This window comes from Equus caballus, chromosome 14 (genome assembly GCF_041296265.1).
Source record: "Equus caballus isolate H_3958 breed thoroughbred chromosome 14, TB-T2T, whole genome shotgun sequence".
In the NCBI taxonomy this organism is placed as follows: Eukaryota; Metazoa; Chordata; class Mammalia; order Perissodactyla; family Equidae; genus Equus; species Equus caballus.
In genome coordinates this window covers 86,341,723-86,368,023 of record NC_091697.1, presented here as the reverse complement: position 1 = coordinate 86,368,023, position 26,301 = coordinate 86,341,723, and the positions used below count along the sequence as shown (strand labels likewise).

Sequence of the window (26,301 nt, the reverse complement as noted above, 5' to 3'; positions counted from 1 at the left end):
TTTTCTGTGACTCTGCTCATTCCACCCTTTCTAAATGTACTTGTGTTCCAGAATTGTCTTATTTGTGTGTCGGCCTCTTTCCCCTCCGAAATACGAGCTCTGCCAGGAAACAGGTTGTGGCTTATTCATTTCATTTCCACAGAGCCTACACAATTTAATCTCTGGAACACAGTAGGTACTCTCATTGTAGAGGTAGTGTGGTGCTGTTGAGAGAGCTGTAAAGCAAGTACAACCAGGTTCAAACTAGCTACGTGTCTACAGTATAGAACATCTTGGCACCTCAGTTTCCCCATATGTAAAATAGGAATAGTAATACAACTTTAACGATTGCAGTGAAAGTTAAATAATGTTTGAAACACGTCTACATGATACCTAGTTTACAGAAAGTTCTCAATAATTATCAGTTTTTTCAACTTCATTCCCAATAAACATTGTATAAGTTGATCATTTAAGCAAGACGTAAGGAGAATGTGATAGAGTATAGTCATATAGGAAAAAAGAAGACAAAATTTAGGAGATAATGTAAAGTAAAAACAACAAATTTTGGTAAAGGACGAAACAGAGCGAAGAGTACAGATAATTAAATATAACCTAGAAAATTTGAGGACTCAAAGAGGCTACTGACGATTTCATTATAACCCAGACAAAAGGAACAGACCATGTTATCAGTTGGTTAAGAAATCCTCCTCTGAAGTTCTCACAATGTAACTGGCAGTAGCAATGGTAAACTATAATTTAACTGCTGCGACCATGTTGATTAGTCAGACTTTAATTCTCTGTTAGGGCCTCCATCTGCCATCCCAGTAATTAATTACCCAAATTAGCTGTAAGCATTGAGCTCATTGATAAACAATTTAACAATAAAACCAAAACAATTTAATGATAACACACAGCATACAGCAACAATAAAAAAGAAACAGCTGAATATCCAAAGTGAGGTAGAGCTACCTTCTAGAAATTACCTTAGTATTCAGTTGGTTACATTCTCTCACTAGTAACTTAAGGTCCCAGGCCTTCCTGTGGAATTTCCACTGAACCCTTCTCATGAAATTTGCTGACTGGAAGCATCAGGAATAAGTCTAAATATCAAAATGAAGTGGAGATTGAAACATCTATTCAATATGTGGATACTGTGCAGATCAATGAATGAAATATCTCAGCCCACTAGTCTTTTTCATTACTAGAAAGGAGTTAAGCTTAATTATGACAATGCATTTCCACTGACAGAGTAGACAGTGCCTATAAGGCCAATGAGATTATATGTGGATTATCTATAGTATTAACCACATTTCTATTCAAGGAATATAAATTCATGTACATAAATTTAGACAAAGAGTCTAGCATCGTGGCTACAGGACCCTTGGTGAATGGTTATTTCTGGATAGCTGACTTTTTTTGAAAGTTGATTTCATAATTTTACATACCGAAACACTTTTAATTATCTTGGGTAGAATTCTTTCCAAAGTAAATCACTTACTTTCTTAACTCTTTAAACAAAGAATGTTAATGACTCAAGTTTATCATTATCAAGTTTATAAATAACAACTATTAAAGCCTTAAATACTTGAATACCCTTTAAACTAATATTTTCATTACTAAGAATTTATCTTTATAGCATAATCATAAAGGTTCACAAAGATTTTACTACAAGGATATTCATATGAGATTGGTTTCATAAATGATTATTTATACAATGTACATTCAAAAGCCATTAAAATACTATAGATAAATGATGAATAAAATATGCAGCAATTACAATATTTTTACAAAATGAAAAATGACAACAAACATGTCACTTTTAAAAAAGAAAATATAAATGTTACTGTGAAAATATTAATTGTGATATTGTGCAATGATACAGTAGTGACCTTAAAACCTACCAATGAGCGTAGAGCTGTTTGCTCTAACACACACACTCAAATCAGGCTCTATTATAGTCCTTTTCAGGTCTTGAGCCTGACTTTTGAAATGTTTCTGCCTGTCTCCACTGCTGTGAGGCTGTCTGCTCTATCTTCTCAATACTGACAGTGCACCTGTCCTTGGCAGCCTTCTTCCATTTTCATTCTTTCAGAGTCATGAGATTGAATAGGATGGCAGTGATGATTGAAACCCATCACCTTCCGATTGCTCAAGGCACCTCATTGACAACTCTGCCAAATGCCATCCAGCTGAAACTTGTACCCATCCACTTACAACAAGTTACTTCTCCCACTGGCTGCCTATTGCTCCCTTTAGTTTAGTGAATTTCTTATTTATAATCCCCGCACAATGTTTACCTTTTGGTTTTAGTGATAGCCCTTGAGGTCATTCAAATCTAAACTCCTTTCCAGTTATAGTTCTTTAAATATTTGAAAATAAGTATTACGGTACCCAAAGTCTTTTCTTTTCCTTCATTTTTCATTCATTTAATGGATTATTATTTACACTCTACTTTGTGCTGGTTGCTGCTCTAGACACTGGGAACATATTAAAGAATAAGACCAGTAAGTTTCCTGTCCTCATCAAACTCTCATTCTAGTGGGGAAGAAAATAAAAAAGTAAACAAGATAATTACAGATCACAGTAGGTATCAGGAAGACCTCAGTAGGCTTTTGTTCCAGAAAGGCACTGGGAGAGACTGAGTACATAGGGAAGACACCATGTCTGAGTGGAGACATGACAGTTGAAGCTCCACCCATGGGAAAAGCCAATGGAAAAGCAGTTAGGCAGAAGGAGCGGAATGTGAATTCACTGAGATAGGAAAACTCAAAGTGATCAAGGAACATAAAGGGGCGAGGTAGCTGGAGAGGTTGAGAGCTGAGAGGAGCAAGGGCCAGGGATGACGTGGGAGAGCTCGCAGCACAGTCCACGTAGGAAGGTGGTAAAAGGCTTAGATTTCTTTCCAAATGCAATGGCAAGTGACAGGCATGAGAGCGATAAAATCTGATTTATGTTTAAAAAAGACCATTCTGGAGGCCTAAACATGACACATCCCCATAACCATTTCTCACAGGAATAATTTGTGTTGCTTCTCTTGTTCCCACCCCTCTAAACGTGCCTTAGTTTTTCTGCGTTCTTCTTAAGAAGGGAGCCCAGAGCTGAAGGCAGTGCTTTGGGTGTGATGCGATTGTTTAGAATAAGGTGAAATAATCATCTCTCTCAGTTGGAATGTTCTTCTATTAATGTAGCTGAAGAGCAAGATTTCCTACAAGGTTGGAAATCATATCAAGAAGTTTATGAGAAACAAAGGTAAATAAACTCTTTTTGAGGGCTTAAAGTAGTGGGCAAAATGCGGCCCAAGGACCACATTTTGAAATCCACTGGGCTAGCCGGTGAAGAAGAAACACATGAACTGTAGGCTCTGATGTTTGCAGCACAGACTTTATAATTTGAACTTTCATTCCCCAGAAAAGTTTTCATCTCTTTTCATTCTCCCCTGGATTCCACCTACACACATTGTTATGTATATTCTCCACAGGAAAATGCCAGCTAAAGGCATTTTATTTTGGGAAGGAGAAATACAACTATGACAGGCCCGCAAATGTGCTTTGGGGAAAACCTGGAATCTGAAGCACGGAAGCTAGCCCTGATATGTTTTATCACTGAGAAGCTTGTGCTAAATTTTGAATTCTCTCTTTCTCGTAGATTTTAGCTACAGCATGCAACTAGTTTCCCTTCTCGGTAAAATCTTTAATGTTCTGAATTCTTTTGTTTCATTGCATATCTGTCTATCTGCTTTCTTGTTTCAATGTATCTTTGTGTCTCTTTCTCGTGAACATGCTACAAAATGCAAACTAATACAAATATATGCTGCTGAAGTGTGGAGAGTTGTGTACATAAATAGAAAAATAAAGCGAATTGCTCTTCCAGCACCAAGTGTTTCTCAGGAAGCATTCTTCTGAATAATGCCTTTCCTTCGGGCTCATGTGCATACCAAAAAGTGGACAGATATATTACACTTTATGTGTTATATATATTTCGGACGTGACATCATTCATTCCCTTTTTCTCTATATCATTCTAGGAATGATTATTTAAATAGTTTTATTAATAAAATGTTTGAAAATAATAAACCAGAAAATCTATTTTCCCTGTATAAACACCTATTTATTTAATAAATAAAGTTTTTGTTGATGTCCAGGAACCACAAAATAATATGATTAACTATGTATAATGTAGATATAAAAAACTACCAAGCTTCTCACTCTTCTGTGAATCAGTTAAGAATTCATACAGTTATGATATAATCAGAAGTCTTTTAAAAACACCCTAAAGCAATTCTGGCACAATTCACCTCAAACAGCATGGATTTTTACAGCTCTAAATTATAGTATGAAGATGGAGACTGCCTAGCTGTCAAACCAGACGTGGGAAGGTGGATGACTGGAAAGCTCCAAGCGTTCTATCAGTTATCTGTTATTCCAGAAAAAAAGGACAGTAATAAAAGGTACACAACAGAGTTCTTTCTCCTATTCAATTTAAAATGTCAAATTATTTTTTAACCCTCTTGATTAGAAACATCCTCTGAAGGATAACGAAAAAGAAAGAAAAAGAAATTCCCTTCAAGTTGCATTTTATTGAGTTATTTTTAAGAAAATAGAAGAGAAAGATTGACTTGTGGACTTACTCATAGTAAATCTGTTCTGGCAGAAACCCAAACAGAAACTAGAAATTTCACATTGGAAAGTGGGATTTGATTGATATCTTGCTTGACATGAGTCTTGACAGTTTAAGAAAATCAGTGAGTTAACATAGAGTGCCTTGTAAAGAAGTATAGAAAAACCAACGGATATACCAAAACTCAGATTCCTTGTGATAAATGTTAGAAAGGTAAATTTTGGACAGTGAATTAAATGATATGTTAAATTTGAATTATCTCTTTCTCATAGATTTTAACTACAGCATGCAACTAGCTTCATAATTTCTTTGTTGACTCACTTACTGGATTACCTAGCATTGATTAGCTCCAGGATCCAAGGCTGGAACCACATTCCTGAAGTCACCAAGTTAAGAGTATTGCAGGTGCACACAGCCTGATATGTTTTTTAAATGAGTTAGCTCTGCAGGCAACCCTTGAGGGCAATTAGAATTTTGGCAGCTAGGAAGGCAAAATGACCAAAAGCAGCTTTAGCCGAAATAGCTCTACCTAGGAATTATTATTCAAGTCAACACTATGTATGTGTAATTTCCTCTGTGAAAAGAGATGGGAGAAACTAAAAGTAAATTGTTGGCTGGACAACATTACTAAATAAAACCAAACCAAACCAAAATGAACAAACTTGCCATTTGGCAAAAAAACAAGCCCAGGAAGTAATTGTAAATGTAAGAAATCCTGATTGGGACAAAGTCCTTTAGAAGCCAGTACCATTCAACATTTTCATTAAAGGCTTGGAGTGGAGATTTTAATACTAATCAAATTTACAAATGATTAGGAGAATTACAATCTTTTTTAAAATTACAATTAAAATAGAATATGAGCCTGAGAAGTTGAGAAAATGGGTTAAAAACAATAAAAATAGTTCATTCAATATAGGAAAAATGTGAAGTGGTTCACAGAGAAAACATTGAGTACTATAAAACACTAATGGGAATCGAACACCAAAGAGCATGAGGCAAATGAAAGATGTCAATAATATGTCACTAACACAAAAATTCTATAACACATTTGACTCTTCATTAAATAGAGTATTTCACACAATTGAGTGAATTTCATTTCTGTTGCTTTGACTTAGTACCAAGTGAAGTTCATTCTGGGAGTATTATGTAATAAAAGAGAAACAAATTACATCATTCAGGAGAGAATAAAAGAATTAATAAAAGGTTAAGAAACAAATACCTTCCATGCAAAAGTTATAGAAATTTGTTAGTCCAGAAAAAAGAAGACAAAAACGATAGAACTCTTGTACAATATATAAATGGAAATTAGTACTAGGTGTAATGGCTAAGAGACTTTAGAGTCATAGACCTAGCTTTGAATCCTCTCTCTTCAACTTCCTTGTGTCCACAAAAAAAGAGCATGACTTGTAAGCTACTTACCTTCTAAATTTCCTCATCTGTACAATGCAGAAAATAATGAGATCCAAGATAGTAGCATTGTTGTGAGAATTAATTGAGATAATAGTGCAGTTCACACTGGTTTCTGAGCTCATTTCCTTCATTAAGTAAGAGAATTTGATTACAATTATGCTTTTCTAAAGCCAGAAACAGGTAATACTAAAATAGATCCCAACTATGGATTATTTTAAAACTGAGTCATCTTTTTCCCAAAATAAAGGGAATGGTCTACGTCAGATTCCCAAACCTGCAAACAAAGCTTGTTTATAATATTTTATTACATTTCACAAGTGCCTTTTGTCCTTGGACAAAACTACAGTTTGCTCTCACTCTTTTTATCTTTTGTGCCTTACATTTAACTTCTGAGATTTCTAAACTCAATGTATTTCCTACCAAAAACCTCTACATCCTCACTCTTTTCTCATTCCACATATGTATCATTTGCAGTCTGCTTTATTCCAATCTCTTCCTCAAAACTTCCTCTTATCACTTCTCTGACTACTTTGATCAAACTTTAGCTGTCCTAAATTTCACATGAAATGAGAAGTTCTCTGTGAGAGGTGTTAGTAGGACATTTGGGAAAAATCTAGACCAATAACCTGTAACACTATAACCAAAAGCAGCATCTCATGTATTTTACTGTATATAGTTATAAAAAAAGTTTTCATGTATCTTTAGGCTAATTTACTAACGAAAGCCATGGTTTTTCTAATTCAGTGGATATCTACGTGCCTAAAGGGGAGAGAACATACAATAAACATAGGGGGTGTGACTGTGAAATCAGTCATGTCAAGCACCCAGCAGTCCTTCATGGTTCATGAATCCTATCACTGAGACATGGAATATCTGAAGTGTCAGATGAAGGAAAACCTGCCTCCAATTTCGCTAAAATAGATCATTTAGTAATATGAAGGCTGTTAAAACCAAAAATATTTATATAAGAAAAAAAATAATTCAGAGACTTCAGCATGCCAAAATGAAAGGAAATTGATTATTCAAATCACATGTTTTTACATGCAATGTGAGAATTCAGGGCTGGATACAGCAAACATCTCGATGTCAGACAAGGAAATAGTGAAGAAATTTTCACTAGGAAGTCTAATAGAAATCTTAAATCTAATAAGTCCAAAACTAGACTTTTGCTTTTCTCTGCAGACAACTTTTAACTTTACCCGAGCCTTCTGCTGCCACCCTTTTGTGTTCAAAGAAATGGCTAAACCATAAAGCACCACCCTGCCCTCAAATGTTCCCAGATAACTCACCTCCAGCCCTCCTCAAGGACTCAGATAAGAGCCTTCTCTATCCTTCTTCACAACTCCCCACAAGACGACCTGATGACTCCCTTGCCTGCCTGCCTCTCCTTCAAGACTCTTTCCTTTTGTTTGAGAAGCTCCTCATTAATGAACTTTCTCCCTATTGCAACAGACTGAATAAAACCTTCTTAATTGTCTGATCCATTATGTCTTTCACATAATCTGTTTCAACTCTTAGCTCAGTTGCTGGCAATCCATCTTGGTGGTGGCTCAGGCCAAAAGCCTTTGAGTCATCCTTGACTCCAGTCTTTCTCTCAAGCATCTCCATCTGATCTATCAAGAAATCCTTTTGATTCTAATTTCAAAATATATCCACAATCTAACCACTTCTAACCAATTCCACCGCTACCACCATTGGTCTGAGCCACTATCATCTCTTGCATGGATTATGGAAATAATCATCCCACTGGACTCTCAGCTTCCACTCTTGCCTGACTATAGGATATTCTAAACAAAACAGTATGAGTAAACTCCTAAAATTCAGATCATTTCATTCTTCTACTCAAAATTCTCCAAAGGTTCTCAAATTCCATTAGAATCTTTACAACGACCTCAAAGTTCTCCACAATCTGGGCCACCGTAATGTCTCTGAACTCATAACCTACGATTCCATTCTGACAAAACCGGCCTCTTTTTCTCTTTCTTGAGTGTATCAGGCACTCTTATGCCTCAGAGCCGTTGCGCTGGTTGTTGCCTCTGTCTTGAACTTCCTTCCCTGTGTAGATCACTCAGTCAACTCCTTCAAGTGTTTGCTCAAATGCCACTTTCTCTGTGAAGCTCGCCCTAACCACCCTTTAAAAAATTGCACATACACACCAGCATTCCACACTCCACTATCATGCTCTGTTTTTCCCAGAGCACTTTACTCCTTTTAACATACTCTAGAATATCCTCATGTTTATGTTTATTGTCCCTCTAGGAGGGAGGATTTTTGTGTTTTATTTATTGATGCATTTCTTTGTTCCTAACTCTTTTCTCTTTCATTGATATATCTCTTGTGCCTACAAGAGTGGTGGCACGTAGAGTTCAATATATATTTGTTGAAAGACTGATTGGCCAAATAACTGACTGAATAAATAAGTGGATATAACAATACTAGCTATCTGTTTAAAATAATAATAAGTGCAGTGATGAAGCTGTGCACTGATGACTTGGATTATTTTCCATATGATTTTATCAGATTTTTTCCACATCAATACCCCTAGTTCTTCAGGCTGTGAAGGTGGTAGGAAACCACTAGAATTACCATGTGTCCAGCACCATGAACACCACTTATGCATCATCACAATCACAGTGCCCTAAATAAGGAAATAATAAGGAAATGGCACAAGCTAGGTTTTGAAGCAGGCAAGAGTATGTCCGTAAGATGATTCTGCTTGTGAATTCACTATAAACTTAGAGGCCTCCCACTGAAGGAGTGAGTATCAAAACCTGTACTCCTAAAATAGAGCCATAGGCTCCTGGGCATTTAATCAAGCCAAGAATGTTCATTCAAGTCTTGACAAGTGTTCTATAGAGTGACAGAACATGAGTTGAGGAAAAAACAGACTCTTCAGCTCTCCGCACTATTGAGCAGAGATTGTTTATTGGGAAGGAACACAGGTTTAATTTAAAATTTCTAAAAATAATTCTTAAGTTTTTTTCCCAACCAGTTCATTTTCAATTTCCCTATTAATTTCACTCATTTTATTTGTCAGTGGCTCAAAATCTTTCTGATGAATCTCTGCATTCTAACATCAGGACTGTCCAGTAAATAATACAGAGGATTGAAGTCTAATGAAAACAACTGGACTTTAGAATCAGAAAGACTTGATTCTAATCCTGTGCCAACCACTTATTACATCTTTGGGCAGGGTTTTAAATCTTTCAACCTAAATTTCCTCATCCATAAGATGAGAACAATAATCTGTGCTTCACAGAGAGGTTGTGAGGGTGCGGTTAGATCCTCCGAGAGCCAGACACCAGGGGTCGCTCCTAATAGTAATTAAATAAATGTTACTTCCAGTTCTTATCTCCCTGAGGTTCAGGAACAACCAAGAAGTCTCTTATTCAAATGGCAATTGAGAACTAAAGAAATCTGCCTTAGATTGCTAAAAATTCTCCCAGGTAAGGTACTTTCCGCTATAGTTTTTTCTGTTCCTTGAACACTTCAAGATTGTTCATACCTTGAGACCTTGACCTCTGCCTGAACCCCCATTTCATTACAGGTCTTAGCGTGATATCTCAGAAAGTCCTTTCCACGAACGGTGGTTCCTTCTCACCCTTGTTACTCTCTATCATAGCGCCCTATTCCTTAAACTCTATAGCATTATTAAAGTTATTTTGTTTTTTGACTTGTTGACTTGTTTATTCTCCCACTACCAGAATGTACATTCGTCAGAGGCTTTTCTGAATTGGTTACAGTAGTATCCCCAGGATTTAGAAGCTTACCAGGCTTATTAGTGAGTGCTCAAAAATCATTTGCTTAATGAAAGGATTAAATAAAGGATTTATATTTGAGCATGAATCGTATCAGATCTTTTCTTTAACAAGGAGCAAGTACCCTGACTGCTGATGGCTTACGGGGCGGGGGGGGGGGGGGGGGGGTGTGGTCTGGGGGCGTGCACCCCCATCTCCCTCGCACCCTCCCCAGGGGGCAGGAGAAAGGGAAACTTCATCCATTTCACATAGAGCCCCGCACCAGAAACGCATTCCTCACATTCTTCGTTGATGGACAGTCCCAGCTGGGACAGCTGAAGAGCACATTAACAACTCAACGGCAAGAGCACAGACCTCCGAGAATCCTTTCCTCCTCCCAAGCTTTCCTCTTGAAACAATCCTCACTCCTGAATTCAGCCATCTTTATTTCACTCAGACTTCTGACAAACAAGCACTGTTTTCATCCCTTGGTTCGTTCTGACTTGAGTCTAACCTTGCTCTGGCACAAAGACTACTTGAGCCTCTTTATGTGCTTGGACAATTTGAGATGATGGGATGATGAAATACGAAGAAGACAAGAAAAAGGAGAATACTCATTATTTTTGCACTTGTGATTATTTGAACAATGATTTCTTTGGTTCTATTATTGTTTCAATTTATTAAGTTGGGTTAAAATGTATCTCCTTGGAATTTTCTCTAATATTGGTAAAGTGTAAACATATGTCATCTGTATATTAGAACAAATCTGGTTTTTTTATTATGTAAACTCTTAACTGGTAGTATTGGCTATTAGAATTAAGGGTATCCAATTTCCCATATGTCTTAGATTTCACAGAATTTTAAGGATTTTGGTATATTCCATTCTGTCATGTTTTTATAATGTTCTTGCCACTGAGTGTGAGGCAAGTGTGAGGATAGAGATTTTTGCCTCTAAAAGAAACTATGAATTACCATGGTAGGTCTAAATTGGTTCACAGAAGAGGAACCTCTCTAAAAAGGTTCTTTTCCCACTTCTTGAAGTTTATTTTTTATAAATCAAATGCAAAGTAAAAGAGTGAATATTTTGGGAATATGTATTTTGCCATTTAAGACATATATTACAAGATCTAGAAAAGACAGTGTGTCTGTGTGTGTGTGTGTATGTGTGTCTATAACGTCTGCAATTGAAATAATCAACAAATACAATAGGGAAAAGGCTAGTGCCTACCATTTCATTTTCCACTATTTTACACTGTGCTGATTGGCTAGAAGATTCATGACAAGAGCTTTTCTAATAGCAAGCGGACAAAAAAAATAGAGCTTTTCTCCTGGCACTTCAAGGAAATTATTGTCTATTTTCTTTTTTATCACATATTTTTCATAAATATTGACTTTATTAATTGAATATGCATTCATTTACCTATTTTGTTGTGTACATATGTAGGAATACTTCAGAATTGCAGGATTTCTCTAGAAAATCAGGCTTGCATTGCTGATAGAAGTAATAGTTCTCATTTTCTGAAGGATATTCTTTTGTTGTTGCTTTCTCTGTTCATTAATTATGCATCCAGAAGTTTCATTTTTTTCTTTTGAAATTTTCAATTTACCAGAATTCTTTATCTTAATCATCATATGAGCTGATGGTTGAAGACAGCTGTCTTATATCTTTGTACAGAGGGAAAAAAGCAAAGCAAATCCTCATGCTTTTAAAAGTGGAAATAGGTCCTAGATCATTTATGTTTTTACTCAGTTTAAACACTGACCCTATAAAACAAAAATATATTTGTGCATTGCTATGAAATCTTAGTAATTCCGAAACTCTTTTGTTGAAATTGAAGAAGAGATTTGTAGTTTAAAAATTAATACTTCATTATGAAATTTCACCCTTTTTGGTCTTGGTTTCCAAAAAGATTTCACAGGAAACAGCCAAGGCTGCCCAGAGAGACAACCAAGGCTCAAGGTTCCAAAGTGGGTAGTGACTTTGGAAAGCATCCTGAGGCTAAGGAAAAATTAAACTTATTGATTTGATGAATGTGTTTATGTGATGATCGACAAGCTAGCATCCCGGTTCCACTGACCAATATTTATGTGGGGAGAAGGGGATTCTGGCAGCTTGTTTCTCTATTTATGTGCTGTCCAAAACCAGCTTAGCAGGGGAGTGGCCAAGGACTGGGGCTGCATTAAAAAACATCCTCCGGGCCGGCTCTCTGGGCTTGCTTTGAACTCTTGCTCATCATTATTTTATGTGGCAGCTTGTCTTTGTGTTGGTGGAAGGGAGAAGAAAAATACAGGAGACTTGCCTTCAGGTTCTAAATCAAAGCTCTGCTCTGCTGATAGCTGGAGTGGCTTTTCAAAGGCAAAACAAGTGGGGATGTTAAAATTCCTTGTTTCTGTGGACAGGAGCCAAGGTGCTTTTCTATTATTATTACTCTCAGTAGCCAAAAGAGCATTTTTCAATGTATTTTCCATTTACCTGAAAACATCCCCAGTATTTTATTTTTTTATTTGATTGGCACTTGGAGAAGATAAAGCCACACTTTAAACACTTTAAAAGGGAACCAACGGACAGTGAGAGGAGGCGTCCTTTGTCATAGAATTCAGAACCAGAAGGAACCTGGCAATAGCCCCTAACATACCCTTTCTTGATAATGACCCCGATGTTCAAAGACGTTAAATCAATTGCCTAAGACATACTCGGAAAGGTAGGACTAAACCCTCCTCGCTAGACTCCCACTCGCCCTCTTTACACTGCCCTATGCTGCCTCTAGCGTTAGACCGAGAAACTATAAAGAGGAGTCCGGGCAGGAGAAGGCGAAGAAAAGCTGCAAAGGGTCAGAGAGACTCCAAAGGAGGAAAAAAGTGAAATACTTAAGGCAAGATGCGTGAACGTTTGCCTGCACAAAGAGAAGCAGCCTGCTTGTCCCAGGCGTTGAATGCGCAGACCACCAGCTACCACTGAATACCTGTGATGATTATTTTCAACTTTGGAAGACCAGCCTAGGGAAGAAAGCTGATCGCTTCCCTCTCGCCCTCCACGCCTTCCACTCTTTTCCAAGTGACTGTCGTTCCTCGAACATTTCGTAGGCTTGTTCTTTATAACACACTTCCTCACCTGTGTCTTGGGTGTCTCAATCTTCTCTCCCCTCGTAATTCTCAGATCGCTATCCTGAGCTTTCGTAAGCTGTATCCTCAAGCCACATTCGCACCTTCGGTGGACAGGAAAGATCGCTGGATTCCCTATTTCGGCGAAAAATCCAGAAGACCATTCCTGCCACCTCCCCCCCCCCCCCCCACACTCACACAATTAAGACACACTAGGAAGACCCTCAAAGATCATTTATGGAGAGGAAGGGGTGCATTTTGTGGCCGTTGGTGGATTGCTAGAGAAAGCGGTGGAAAAGGGGCGGGTACCGCATCTCCGTCTGTGCCGAGGCGCCGTGTGGGAACAGCCTGCGCGCGTCCGCTGCCGCCCTGGCCCGGCGACGGCTGGCACAGTCACCAACCGGGAATCGGTTGGCGCCGCAGGTGGGCAAAGGCAACGCTGCCGGCCCGGAGGGCGGCGCGGAGGGTAGCGCTGGCAGCGTAAAAGGCGTCTTTGTGCAAGACTGGGCGGGGGGCGCTGGGGGGTGAGAGAGGCAACAGCTGAGCCGGGGCCTGGAGGCTAGCGTTCTGGGACTCGGCTCCCCGCCACTCCTCAGCGGCGCTGGAAAGATCGGGGTATCGCCGGCAGGGGGCGGTGTGGGGCTGGAGGGGTTGGGTGGAGGGCCCTTGGTTTGGTCTTCTTGGAGACGGGAGGGGAGAGAAAGCAGCTTCGAGAAAGCAGGAGGGAACTCAGGGGTTTGCCTCCCCGCCCCCTCCCCTAGGTGGCGGAGATCTCGCTGGCTGGAAGGGCGCAGCCCCGCGCCCCGCGCTCACTCGGCAGCCGGAGCGCCAGGAGAGCGGCCCCCGAGGCGGAGCCTCGTTCCTGTCCCCGGTACCGCTGCCCCCACCCGGGGGACAGAGGCGGGCGCCGCGCTGCCCTCCCTCTGCGCGCCGGCCGCGTGGCTTGCGGCTTATTTTCCCAGCTGGCAAGCGTCGCGCTGCAGACAAGGGAATGCCTGTGGTGAGTTGTTTATTTTGTTGAAGTTTGCGGTGGGCCAGAGGGACGTGGGGGGCGAGCGGCAGGCAGCGGCCGGGACTGTTTTGTTTAGGTCTCCTTCCACCTGTGTGGTATAAATCTGCCAGCCTCAGGGCGGCGGGGGGCCAAGGTGAGAAAACCCCAGCGCTCCGAAAGGCCCCTTTTTGCCACTTGCAGACCTAGCACCACGTTTGATTCTCCACTCCTGGGATCGGCTGGATCCTGGTTTACAGCACCCCCATGCCCCTGATCAGTGCTTTCCGCCCCCGCTGCGGACAGGGCTTCTGCTCCAGAGGGCAGTCAGAGCCCACGACCCCAGGACAGCTGGCCGCCGAAGTTCCTGCCCGGTACCCTTCCCCGTTCCTCAAGGACGGGGAGCTGAGGTTTTGATATAAGGGGCGCTCATGAAATTGGTGGGAACTTGTTTGAGTTGCATCTGGCATGAAGTCTGTTCAGGGGTGTCAGGTCTGCTCTGTTCTACAAACTGGGATCCCGGTTGGCCAGAGTTTCCGAGACTCGAGGCTGGGGGTGGTAAGCCGATGGCTCCCAGGGGAGCCCAGAGGAACCCCCGGGGCTGATGGCAGTCACGGCCGCGGCTGCGTTTGCCTGGAAGAAAAGCCTAAATACATTAGCGAGCTGGTAAAGCTTTTAAGGCCTTCTCGAGAGTGAGTGGCTGGCTAATGAGAGGTTAATTTTGTTTCGAAGGGAAGGCTGCACTGGTTTCCTGAGATAAATGGACAGGAAGCGCATTACCTCCGCGCGCTGGCAAGCGGCTCCCAAATGCTTTTTGCACCTGCCGCTTTGAGCGGTGCGAACCGCGGCGGAGCCCGGGGGGATCTCGGGGGCCCGCTGTGGCCGCTCGGGCGATGAGCCCCACGCACGCCCGGGTCCTCTCCTTCCGGGGGCGCGGCGCTCACGCCGGGCTCTGGGGCTCTTCTCTTATACCCAGGTCCTGCGTGTTCCGGAGCTCGGGGGCCCCCTGATCCCGCCAAGCCCCCTCCAGGAGCGGAAGGGTTAAGAATGATGTAAGTACAATCCACGAGCTGCTTGCTGCTGGGCTGTTGGACTCCGGGCTGTTTCAGCCCCTGCTTTGCCTCCACGGTGGACTGGGGGGCAGCGGCGGAGCCCTTACTCCAGCACAGATTGCACAAATCGCAACCCTGGGTCTGATTACTGGCTCCTCTGCTCCAGGTGATCTGTTAAGCAGAGACCCTCGTGTTAGATTTCCGGAAATGGACAGGGGAGCAGTTAAGACAGCATGTATAGGTTCAGGAAAAGAAACCGCATCTTGTTTAGAATCCATGAATGTGGCTGGCATGTGTTTTAATTCTCTCCACTTGCACGTTCATACCATGGGGTACTTTGCTGGGTTCCTTAATTGTACTGTTCTGGTCTCATCTTTCCTTCCTGAAAACAAAGATGAAGGGAGAAAGAGTAACAGTGGCAAGAAACCGGGTGGATTTATGAGTTGTGCAAGCTGTCACTTCACGATTTTTTTTCTGATTAAAATGTAAAACTTTTGTAAGTCATAGGTTTTATGTTTATGTTCTAGCTCCCACCACAGATTTTTCTTTGTAGAGTCTCAAAATCCTCCTAACTTGCAGGATAGGAGCTGGAAGAGTGGGTGCACTATAAGCGACCATTCACCACCCTCTTGCCTTCCAAGCCGATTTGGGATCTCCCTAACAGTCCGAATTTACCCGGCGAGTGTGTCAACTGACCTAGTGTCTTGAGAATAGGTACCTCCTTGCGGTTTAATTGTGAAAATTAACATTTTCCTCTAGCCGGCTGAACACTTATGCAGCAATAAAAAGTGAATTGTTAGGCTTATAAATCTTGAGCTTGTCAAATTTTACAGCAGAGGAGCAATAAAGCACCTTAGAAGAAATGAAGTTTTTCCTCTAAAGAACAGTCTCATTTCACCACACCAGGATTTGCAGTGACTCGAGGTCGCCCTCTATTGATAAGAAAATGTGGAACACCCGTATACTAAAGGAACAGGATATGGAGGGTGGAAGAGGAGGAAGAATCCTAGAAAGTCAGTAGCGAAAAGACCTAAACCAAACTGAATTTGATCCTTAGCTCTTGGTTATGTGTTTTGAAGTATGGTAAATACAGAGGGATGCTTCTTGCAGAGGGGTCGAATTAAATCTTAAGTTATGGAAAAAGAAACATCTTACTGTTAGTCTTTGTTAGCAAAATATTTTGAAAACCACTGGTCACATTTGATTACTTTTTGAAAGATGTTTACCAGTATTTAATTAACTTCATTTCATTGGTTCTATGTAGTAATTTTAAGAGAGTCAATTTTTGGTCTAATATATTTACTCCACAGTATTATCTAAAAATCATATCAGATAACTCCCCCTAAAAAGTCATTTCTCCAGGCAACTCTGAAGCTATTATTAAGCACATTATGGATGTACACAAGGCTTGGATTATATCTTGGGCAGTGAAGGTGTGTTTACAACTTGAGTCATCCTAGTATGTAATAAGTAAGTAATGAAAAATCACAGTAAAAATAGATAGGCATCCCTCATTAGGGACCTAGTGGTTTGTACAATTCATAATGTGTGTAATGAGTAAACTGGAGTGATCGAAGATTTGCCCTCAATTATCCTGGTCCATTGATTGATTAGCACATTGTAACATGTGGAATATTAACGTGTCCGTGGTTAATACGAGATTCCTAATTAGAAATTCTGAGTAATGTAGGGGTAGACTTGCAAACTGCAATTTGGATATAAGTGAATTTAAAATGGCAGCCCTGAGCCGTCTGGGGATCAGCAAAGGCGAGGGCAGTAGGACGTGGCTCCCAGCCTTTGAGGCCATTCTTGAGATTAGATACCACTTCACACCTACTGATAACAAATTGGAACCTATCATCAACCTCACAGCACGCCTTCCTATGTCTTCACTTGGCAACCTCTTTTGTAGCAGGCAGTCGGGGTTTTTTCCTCATTTTTGGATCCATCCAATCACAACAGTAGAAACTGACCTGCCATTGAATTAATCTAATAGACTCTGAAAATTTGTGGAAAAGCCACTGGGCAACAACAAATCATGGCATAATTACCCTACACTGCATTAAAAACTCACTATTCTCATTAATCTAATTACACTGTAACCGAACACGTTGAAGTTCGCCCACTCTCAGACCCCTCCCCGCTGCTTTCAGGAAGGGAGATGTCAAAGGAACAAGAACATCGGAGCCTAGCACAGCTGCCAGCGAATTCCGCCCGGAGCAGGCGGGTACCTTCCCAGCCCATCCGATCTGTCCGGACCGCGGGTCACCTTCCGATTTCCAACGCGGCTGGGTGCTAGCTTTACCCAACCGCCGCCAAGGCTCGGAACGCGGTTCCGCAGATGTGATTGGCTGCGAAGGTACCTGCCGCACGGCGCTCGGTAAAAGCGCCCGCTTCCTCCAAGGAGCCGGAGCCGGAGCTTGAGGAACTGGGTGGGGTTGATTTAAAAAAAAAAAAAAGAAAGAAAGAAAGAAAAAACCTCGGAGAGAAGTAGAACTCAATCATATTAATTTGAAGAGAAGTCAAAGGCCGGTTCCTTTGTAACGCCGGCAAGAGAGTTGCCGTCGCCTGTTTCTGTTGGGAGCGAGGAAACAGTAAATCGCGGAAGGAGGTGGAGGGTAGAGAAGAGGAGGGAGCGGGAGGGAGGCTGGGCCGGGCGCGGCGGACAGGACTTGCAGCGGGCGGACGCGGAACTCGAATTACTCTGAGCAGGCTGAGGGCGGGAGGAGGCGCAGGGCTCGGGCGCTTTGGGCCCTGCGATTGGTGGGCTGGGCCCAGCGGGCCCGCGCTCGCAGCCAATGGGGATAGAGGGAGGGGCTCGGCCGGGGTGGGGACCACGCAGATTGGCGGGTGTAGGGCGGGCGGGGCGGCAGTGCGGGGCTGAGATTGATTGACCGCGGGGGCCGCCGCACACAGATCTCCGGGCTGCCGGCGGCTGCTCGTTGGGGCTGGGCGCGCCTCCTGTCTGTCCACGCCCGCGCTCCACGCCCGCTGAGCCCACGCTGGCCGGGGCCCGGGCGCCCGCGCGCTGGGGGCCGGGCTCGGTACTCGCTTACCGTCTTTGTGTCTTCTCTCCCGCCCCCTCTGCCCCCGCCCGCCGCCTCCGGCCGCCGCGATGCCGCTGCGCCCCGTTGCCGCCGCCGCCGACTCGCTCCGCCCGCGGCGCGCTGCTCGCTGCGGCGGTGGCGGCGGCCCGTCCCCGACGCGGGCCTGAAGGAGGAAGAAGAGGAAACGAGGCGCGTCCCCCGGCCCATGCCGCAGCCACGGCCCCGGACCCGCCACGGCGCCCGCGCCGCCGCCCTCGCCGGAGCCCACGAGATCTGCATGGACGGGCATGGGCTTGAGAGCAGCACCTTCCTGTGCCGCCGCCGCCTCCGCCGCCGCCGCCGGGGCTGAGCAGCGCCGCCGTCCCCGGCTCTGCCCGCCGCCCCTGGCGCTGCTGCTGCTGCTGCTGCTCAGCCTCGGGCTGCTCCACGCAGGTACGAGGCGCGCGCGCGGGGAGCCAGCCCCGGGCCCAGGGCTTTGTTCCCGAACAGCCCAGTGTCCAGGGCGCTCGCTGGGGCGGAAGGGCGGCGCGGCGCGGCGGGAAGGCCTCCCGAGCCCCTGCCCTGCCCCGTCGTCGGGCGCGCGGCGCGGCGGCAGGAACACAGCCGCCGAGCGGGCGGCGCGCCCCGGGCGCAGGGAGCGGCCTTCCCGTTTCTGCCTCCGCCTCCCCGCCCGGGCCCGGACCGTTGGTAGATCTGTCTCCCCTCCAGCAGCCACTTATCAAAGGGTTCGCGGGCGGGGGCTGCGCGCCGAGCCGGGGCTCCGGCTGCTTTCCTGCTCCGCGCTGGTGTTTACTGCGAGTCAGGCCGGGATCGGGTTTCCCCCGCCGCCCCGCCGCCCCGCCGCCGCGGAGGGCAGACAAGGAGCCTTGTGCTGCTGCTCCGGAGTGGGGGGCGGCGAGGCGAAGAAAGCGCACCAGATGGAAAGATTTTCACCCGAGTTTGAAAACCCGGGGGTTAATCTCGAAGTCACTTCAACTTCCTTAGACAGGAATTTCTTTCGTGTTTGCGAAAGCTGCTTTTAATTCAGCTTTCAAGCTCTTTGGAAAAACCCGTGCTTTGTGGCTCGCCGCGGGTTTTCGGGGTCCAAGAGGGTTGACAGATCTCGTGCGGCTCTCTGAGGTCGGCGCTTCCGCCCTGGCAGCAGCAGCGAGGAAGTTGTGCTTAGCAGGAGTGAGCCTGCTGATGACCTTTCTAGCATGTGACACTTATTTTTCTTTTTAAAATCGTTTCGTTAACACGATATTGTGTCAGTTGCACCTCAGTAAAGCTGGGGGGAAAATCTAGGACGCTCTTTACAAATAAGTACCACTTCTAGGAGTTTGTCTAGACAAGGAACTTTTTTAATGCCAAACTGAAAGATAAATTATCTTTTAGTTTGAGGACCACTAGAGCATTAGATCAGTTTTCCTTCGAGATCTTTCTGTCCTGTGTTTGTGCGACAGCAGTCACAACGCACTGGAGAATCCTGAACTTTAATGCCACCCAACTGTGCGGAGTAATTTTTATTTATTTATTAAGTCATACCAGCCGTGCTAAAAATCCGGGAGGTCTTTTTAAGTAATGGAAAAAAAAAATGTGGCATTTGAGGAGACGACTTAATTTACTTTGCGTAACTTTGCATTGTGTTGTAACAGCTGCTTTTTAACACTGTCACTTGGGGGAAACAGACTGAAGTCTTAATAAAGAGTGTAATTGCAAGTTTTACGATGATTAAGGGTTTAAATTAGTGACTTCAGAACCTTAGAAAATAATGTCAGTCTGCTTACAGAGAAGTTTTTTCATGATGTGTCAAAAAATGTGTTCAGGAGTGTTCTGTGTCAAAAATGTGTGTCCGTAATGTCAAAGCGTGGGTTTCTTGAAGGGAAGTTGAAGTGCTAGGCAGGACCGTGTGCCTCTTGACTGCTTGGATATTGTTCTCCTTGGTTGCCATACGGTCCTATGACAGGATTGGAATGTGGTCCTTGAAGATTTCTTTGCCAGTGCATGAAGAAGACCTAAGAAGTTGGCTTCAAGATTTAGGAAATTAAGATGCTTTAGTTCAAGAGTTGAAGAACTTGGAATATGAAATTCCTCTCAGTATGTTAATGTGCCCTCACTCAAGTCACCCTTAGATTCTACCCAGAGTGGCTGTGCTGAGTGGTATGTGTGGACATCTTGTTGACGTGGAGCAATTAATCTGGTTATAGAAAAGGGGGCTCCTTTTGAGAGATTGCTTTGAAGAGTAGTGCCGTGGAAATGCAGGCTGCTTTCTCCTCAGAGCAGGGAGCCCAGCCCAGTGCTCTTTGCAAGATGGGCTGCCATATGTTTTATGCCTGGATCCATACAACTTGCCTCAGCACCCCATATGGCTCCACATTTCACTTCATTCAGCTTCTGCATATCCCGTTTCTTTTATTAGAAACTAGTGATTGTGCTGCAAATTCACACATGCAGTCCTGGCGTGGAGGAAGCTGTCTTGAATGGTGAGGTCTTTCTGTCTGAATCATTAAGGAAAGCTCTAGACCCACAGATCCTTTAACACTTTCAGTAACTGCAATGGAAATATTATCACATTGATCATAGATGATCTGCCTGGAAAAAGGGAGAGATCGGTATCTGCAGATTTTGAATTCTGCCCTTGGGAAATGAAGAGTACTTTTATTCACTTCTTTTTCCCCTTAAGCAAACCTCTGCAATTCCTGAGTGGAGATCCAGTATGGGAGTTACTTGCTTACTCATACCCTTCATGGCTTCTTGGCTACGTCTTTGAGATTGTTTCTGCTCTGCATTGTCTTGGCATTTTGACAGGAGGCTTGCTTTACTGCCTGTAACAGGCGGAGTGTGCTTTGTCGTTATAAATTCATGAAGCCTAGATATTTCTAGGTGTATGTTGCAAATTAGTCATTATTCAGGAGCCTGCCATGGGGCTGAAACTGCTGACCCAAATGCACTTTCTCTCTGGTACTTAGCCCTATTCCCTCCCATCATCTCTATTCGAAAACGCTGTTAGAGACCTCAGCCAAAACAAAAGAACCCAAGGAGTTCTGTTCGATGTGAGATTTCTCACAGGAATCAGCACTACCTGCTACAAAAAAGGAGCTGGGAATCTATCTAAATCTTGCGTCTCTTGCCTTCTGAACAGTGGCATCTGCATTTCCATGCTGTTCTTACTTTTGATATTTTATGACTATTTGAAATAATTATAAGTAAAGGTATGCTTGGACAGATTTTATAGACCATAAAAAGAACAAATAGGCAGTGCAAGTTTAGCGGAAAGTTCTTGTGCTGTCATTTATTTGTAGTCTAAAAGCTGTTCACCCCTCAGTGATCTTGGCCCAGTTTTTATTTCCTTGCTTTCTGCTTGCTGTGAATCTGATTTATAAAGAAAAAAAAAATGATGCAATATGTGTCCTTTTTTAAGCTGTCAAGTGTTGTGAGAGTCGGGAATCTGAGGGAGCTGTGACGTGTGGTGGGAGGAAAACGGCACCATGTCTGGGCTTCACACTCGCTGTTTCCGGTGTAGCCAGGACAAGGCCTTGGGGTCCCTTGGTCTTGATTTTCCCATCTATAAAGTGGTTTTAATGTCTTTGGGGGTTGTTGATTGGTTTTTTGTTTTCATTTTTGCTTTTTTTTGAGTAAAAATAGTTGAAAATGACTTGATCTACTTTGGAGAACGGAATTCTATAATATCAAGCTGCTTTTGTCAACTTTGGAATGAGCAGGTCTAAAGTAGGCCTAACACATGAAGATGTTTGCGTGATTTTTTAAAGTGCGGTTTAGTGATAGCTGTAAATCCATAGCTCTAAAATATTAAAATATTTTAATCTTCTCTTTTACTCAGGTTAAAGTGAATAGACTACAACATTTTTCCCTTTTGGTCTTTGAAATTTAAAAATGGTGGAGGAGGTTATCATCTCCTTCCCTTTTCTTCCCAACTGAAGCCAGAAACAGAGACTACAGGCCATTTAATTTGAATTTAAATGCACTCTACTACTGGAAAGATTACAGTATCTTTCTAAGATGATATTAGGGTTAGCTTTAAGTCTGCATCAGATGAGGTCCTAAATCTTGATATTATCCTGAAGTTTGTTATGCCCACATCTTGAAATAATTATATATTTAATAATATTTTACCAACTCTGATCTCTCCCCCACCCCAGGATACGAATTATGTATTTTATGCCTGGAAAAGATCACAAAGTTCATTTTAGAACAAGCTTCTCCTTTCTCATATGAGAAACTGAAGACTTGAAGAGATGGAGACTTCCTCCATAGTTCAGAGACCTATAAAGAATGTTTAAGTAACACAGATATATGTTATACTTCATTTCTATAAAATTTGGGGTGGATGATAAAGTATTTTTCTTTTCGATAATTCTGGTGTTCCCACTTTATGAAACAGAATATTAAACTGATTGACACACGACTGACCTAGTATTGGCAACTCTTGTGTTTTTTGTGCTTTGAGAGGTTTCATAAATTTCCATGTGAGAAGCTAATGGCAAAACATCATTGAAAATTGACTTGAAATAGTAGGGCAGTATACTTGGTTTTTCATTACTTCATTTTAGCTTTGCTTAAATCAGCAAGTTTATATGAATTGATGATTTAAGGGAAAAGGTAGTTTATGTATACTCTAAGAATTCTGTGTCCTATAATTCTCTTGTTCTGTTTCTGAAAAAACATAGTTGGTGGACTCATCTGTCTCTACGGCTTGATTTCAGTGCTGTCTGCTTTTTACTGGTGAACAGCTGGGGAGCTGGGATCCTGGGGAGATGGAGGTTAAGGGAGAAGTGAATACATAGCTTGGTCACATAAATCACTTTATTTTTTAAGAGAACATTTATACTCTGTAGAAACCAGTCTGTGTCAGTTTATATACGATTTGTTTATAACATTTCTTGGGAAATGCAGAATAACTTAGTACCTGCCTTTTTCCCTGTAGTCTTACCCTATGGCCATAGGGTAAAGGTGTTTTAACTAATCATCCTCTAAATTAGGAGTTTCCCCCTACCCAGGCGTGGCAGCTTTAATCCTGGTTTGGTGCACATTGTCTTCCAAAGCAAATGACTTATGCAGTTTTCAAGGTCAAAATGAAGTTTGCATCTTTGGGTTGGCCTTAGAGCAAAGGAATCTTTCTCAAAAATCTATACACGATGGCAAAGTTCATAAAATACTTCACTTACCATTCGCTTGTCATTTTAACCTAAGAATGCTGGACTAGACTCATATTCACTCACAGTGGCCCATGCTTTAAGGTTTTAAGTTAATTGACGGCATGCACTTTCTCTCCCACTAGCTGAATTTGTGAGAGCACAAGACACCCAGATTTCTGAACGCCTTCTTAAAATAGGAGTATATGAAATAGAACACACAGTCCCAAGAGGAGAATGTCATTTTCCCAAGCTCAGGAAGTTATGAAGCGTGTAAAAAATGTCTGGTCTTATCTCCCTTCCCATAGGTGACTGCCAACAGCCAGCCCAATGTCGAATCCAGAAATGTACCACGGACTTTGTGTCCCTGACTTCACACCTGAACTCTGCCATTGACGGCTTTGACTCTGAGTTTTGCAAGGCCCTGCGTGCCTATGCTGGCTGCACCCAGCGAACTTCAAAAGCCTGCCGTGGCAACCTGGTATACCATTCTGCTGTGTTGGGTATCAGTGACCTCATGAGCCAGAGGAACTGTTCCAAGGATGGACCCACATCCTCTACCAACCCCGAAGTGACCCACGATCCTTGTAACTATCACAGCCACACAGGAGCCAGAGAACACAGGGGAGGGGACCAGACCCCTCCCAATTACCTTTTTTGTGGCTTGTTTGGAGATCCTCACCTTAGAACTTTCAAGGATCACTTCCAGACGTGCAAAGTGGAAGGGGCCTGGCCACTCATAGACAATAACTATCTTTCAGTTCAAGTGACGAATGTCCCCGTGGTCTCTGGATCCAGTGCCACTGCTACAAATAAGGCAAGTATAGTCTTTTCCTTCTTCTTACTTATAACTTTCAGGTGTTTGATTCTTCAGACAACTTTTGAAGTGTGTTACAAAAGCCCTGGTTTAAGAGGAACTTTTTTTTGGTGTTCTTGGCAAGCAGTTAACAGGGTTGATGAAGGATTAAATGAAAATTATTTAGTAAGGAATTTCTCTCTGGAATTCTAGAGCTTATGTAAAATGGGGGTCGAAATGTAAGTAGACAATGATATGAAAAATAAAAAGTAAATAGTGAAATTGAGTTCTCTAGGGGAAAGGCAGGCCTTGTTTAATGAAAAAAATGTGTGCTTTTTTTCAGTGGTGTCTTTTTTGAGTGCGTATATATGTGACTCCTCTTGAAGAAAGCCACATTCAGATTTATCAGATGGCTGCAGTGGGTGTTCTGAGTAAAGAAAGCTGTGAAGCCTGGGGCAGTAACCCATCAGGAAGCATGTTTTCTTGGAAATTTGGAAGCTATAGTAAAATGTAGTGGCTGTAAGCTAGCTTCCCAATGGCAAACCCACAGTGATGTTTTAGTTACTAAACCAGGGGTGACCAAGGAAGTGAAGAATCGGACATTGCAGAGCAGTGATGTATAACCCCCATGTAATCTCAAGATAACAATTTAAGTCAGAACCTGGGGGAAAAGCTGACAGAGTTAAGTTAAGCTAACCCTACATAGCTGCCAGCGTCTGTGGCTCTTGTTTGGTTGGTTGGTTGGTTTTAAAGAAACTAATGCTGAATGGAGATCCTCTAAGCCAGCTTGAAGGTGCCAGTGTCTTCGTGCAAGTAGATGGAGAGGAGCTGTGAACTGGGTTTCCAGTTGCCAGTCAGCGCTGATTCAGGCGTTAGTGAATACAGAGGTCAAAAAAGGGTTTTCCACAAAAATCGTGTCCCGGGTAACCGGCTCTTTCCTTGTCTCCCACACCACAGAATCACACATACAGGCGATCTCATCTGCTTAATTTTCCTTATTTTATCTGTTCATAAATTGGTTTAAACTGAAATATAATTGACAAGGATCAAGCTTTTGTAATACTTCTGACTGTTCTTTTGATTCCGGGACACCCTCCCTTGCCTCCAAACATGTGTGGTGTATTTTGTAAGTGAATTTAAATTATTTTGCTTGGCATTTTGTGGAGGGAATTTTACAACACCTCCGGAGATTTCTGGAGACACCCAGGGGTGTGACAAATCTAAGATTAGAAGTCGTCACTGTGAACAAAGAGGACTGTTACATTGGTCTAGACATCTTAGGGGAAACTCAAAAATGTTTACACTTCAACTCCCAATGTAAGCCCCAGCTTGCCTTTCCGAGTCCTACATCTCAAACTTTTCTTCCTCTGCTTTTTATAAGTATGCAAAGAATTTCTCCTGTCTGTATATTAAAATATAGATTTGCTGTGAATTATGATATACAGTTATACAATTAGGAAGTTGTAAGACAAACTATGGCCCAAAGTCCATCATTGCTGCAGTCATAGGACTTAAAACCTGGGAATAGTCTGGGAAAACAACCCTGAAAACTCAACAAGGCGGTTCCATTGGGAATGGAGAAAATCCTCATCGATGACGCAGATAATTGAGGGCTTGCAAGGGTAGCCTACAAATTCCACTGTTGAGATTGGTAAGTGCTGTGTACATGGGAAAATAGTGGTTCTTTTCACAAGCCTAAAGTTCTGTTTTTCATGTCTTCCATCCAACCACATGTCACTCTGTTTGTCATTCAGCCTTTCAAAATTCTATACTTTCTACAATGATGGTGAAAATATTTGGGGACAACCAGTTACTTTATGAGTATTAATATATAAATGGAACACTTGACAATGAAGTAGTTTAGGTCATTCCATTTCACTTGTGGTTGAATCTGTCATAGTTTTTAGCAAATAAATGAATGAAAAGAACGACTTTGTTTTCCCCCTCAGTGTGGAAGGGATCAAAGGTTTCACCCATTTCACAAAGGAGTGGGGAAAGTTGTCCTCTGACATAAATTCAAGCAGACGATGAGAATGCTTGGTCTTTAATTGCACTGTTGGAAAGTACGTCCCCACATCTGGTGACCATGCTGTTCAGCAACAAATTACTCTACGGCTTCACAACCTCTAGTAGTTGTTTTTTCCTTCTTCTTTTTGTGACTCCCTCCAAAGCCCCTAAAGCATCTGGAAGGTTACTTTTGAGGGCCTATCTCAGTGCTGATATGACCTGTGCTGGTGACACCAAGCACAGGCCTAACACTGTGCAGTGAAGTTTCCTTCTACTCAGGGCCAAAATAAAACCTTTAAAAAAGTCTAAGCAATGAAAAAATGATGGTAATAAAAATAAAAACAATATGAGGCACAAAATATGTATGAAATAAGTTCCAAAAAAGGTGTGATTTTTTTCTTGATGTCTACTGCAATACTTTAAAAAAAAAAAAAA

At 42.6% G+C, this 26,301-nt stretch overlaps 1 protein-coding gene across 3 annotated transcripts in view; it reads left to right on the top strand.

Annotated features, from left to right (window-relative positions):
• Positions 1 to 12,521: 12,521 nt before the first annotated feature.
• RGMB (repulsive guidance molecule BMP co-receptor b) overlaps positions 12,522 to 26,301 on the top strand; it is a 28,072-nt gene continuing 14,292 nt past the window's right edge. The window contains exons 1-5 of one of the 3 annotated variants that reach the window (XM_023617932.2): positions 12,522 to 13,267; positions 13,606 to 13,844; positions 14,809 to 14,884; positions 18,101 to 18,363; positions 23,372 to 23,880. In XM_023617932.2, coding sequence (XP_023473700.1) covers positions 14,880 to 14,884; positions 18,101 to 18,363; positions 23,372 to 23,880 — 777 coding nt within the window. In that variant the 5' untranslated portion in view covers positions 12,522 to 13,267; positions 13,606 to 13,844; positions 14,809 to 14,879. The other 2 variants (XM_070233252.1, XM_070233251.1) reach the window with 2 other exon arrangements.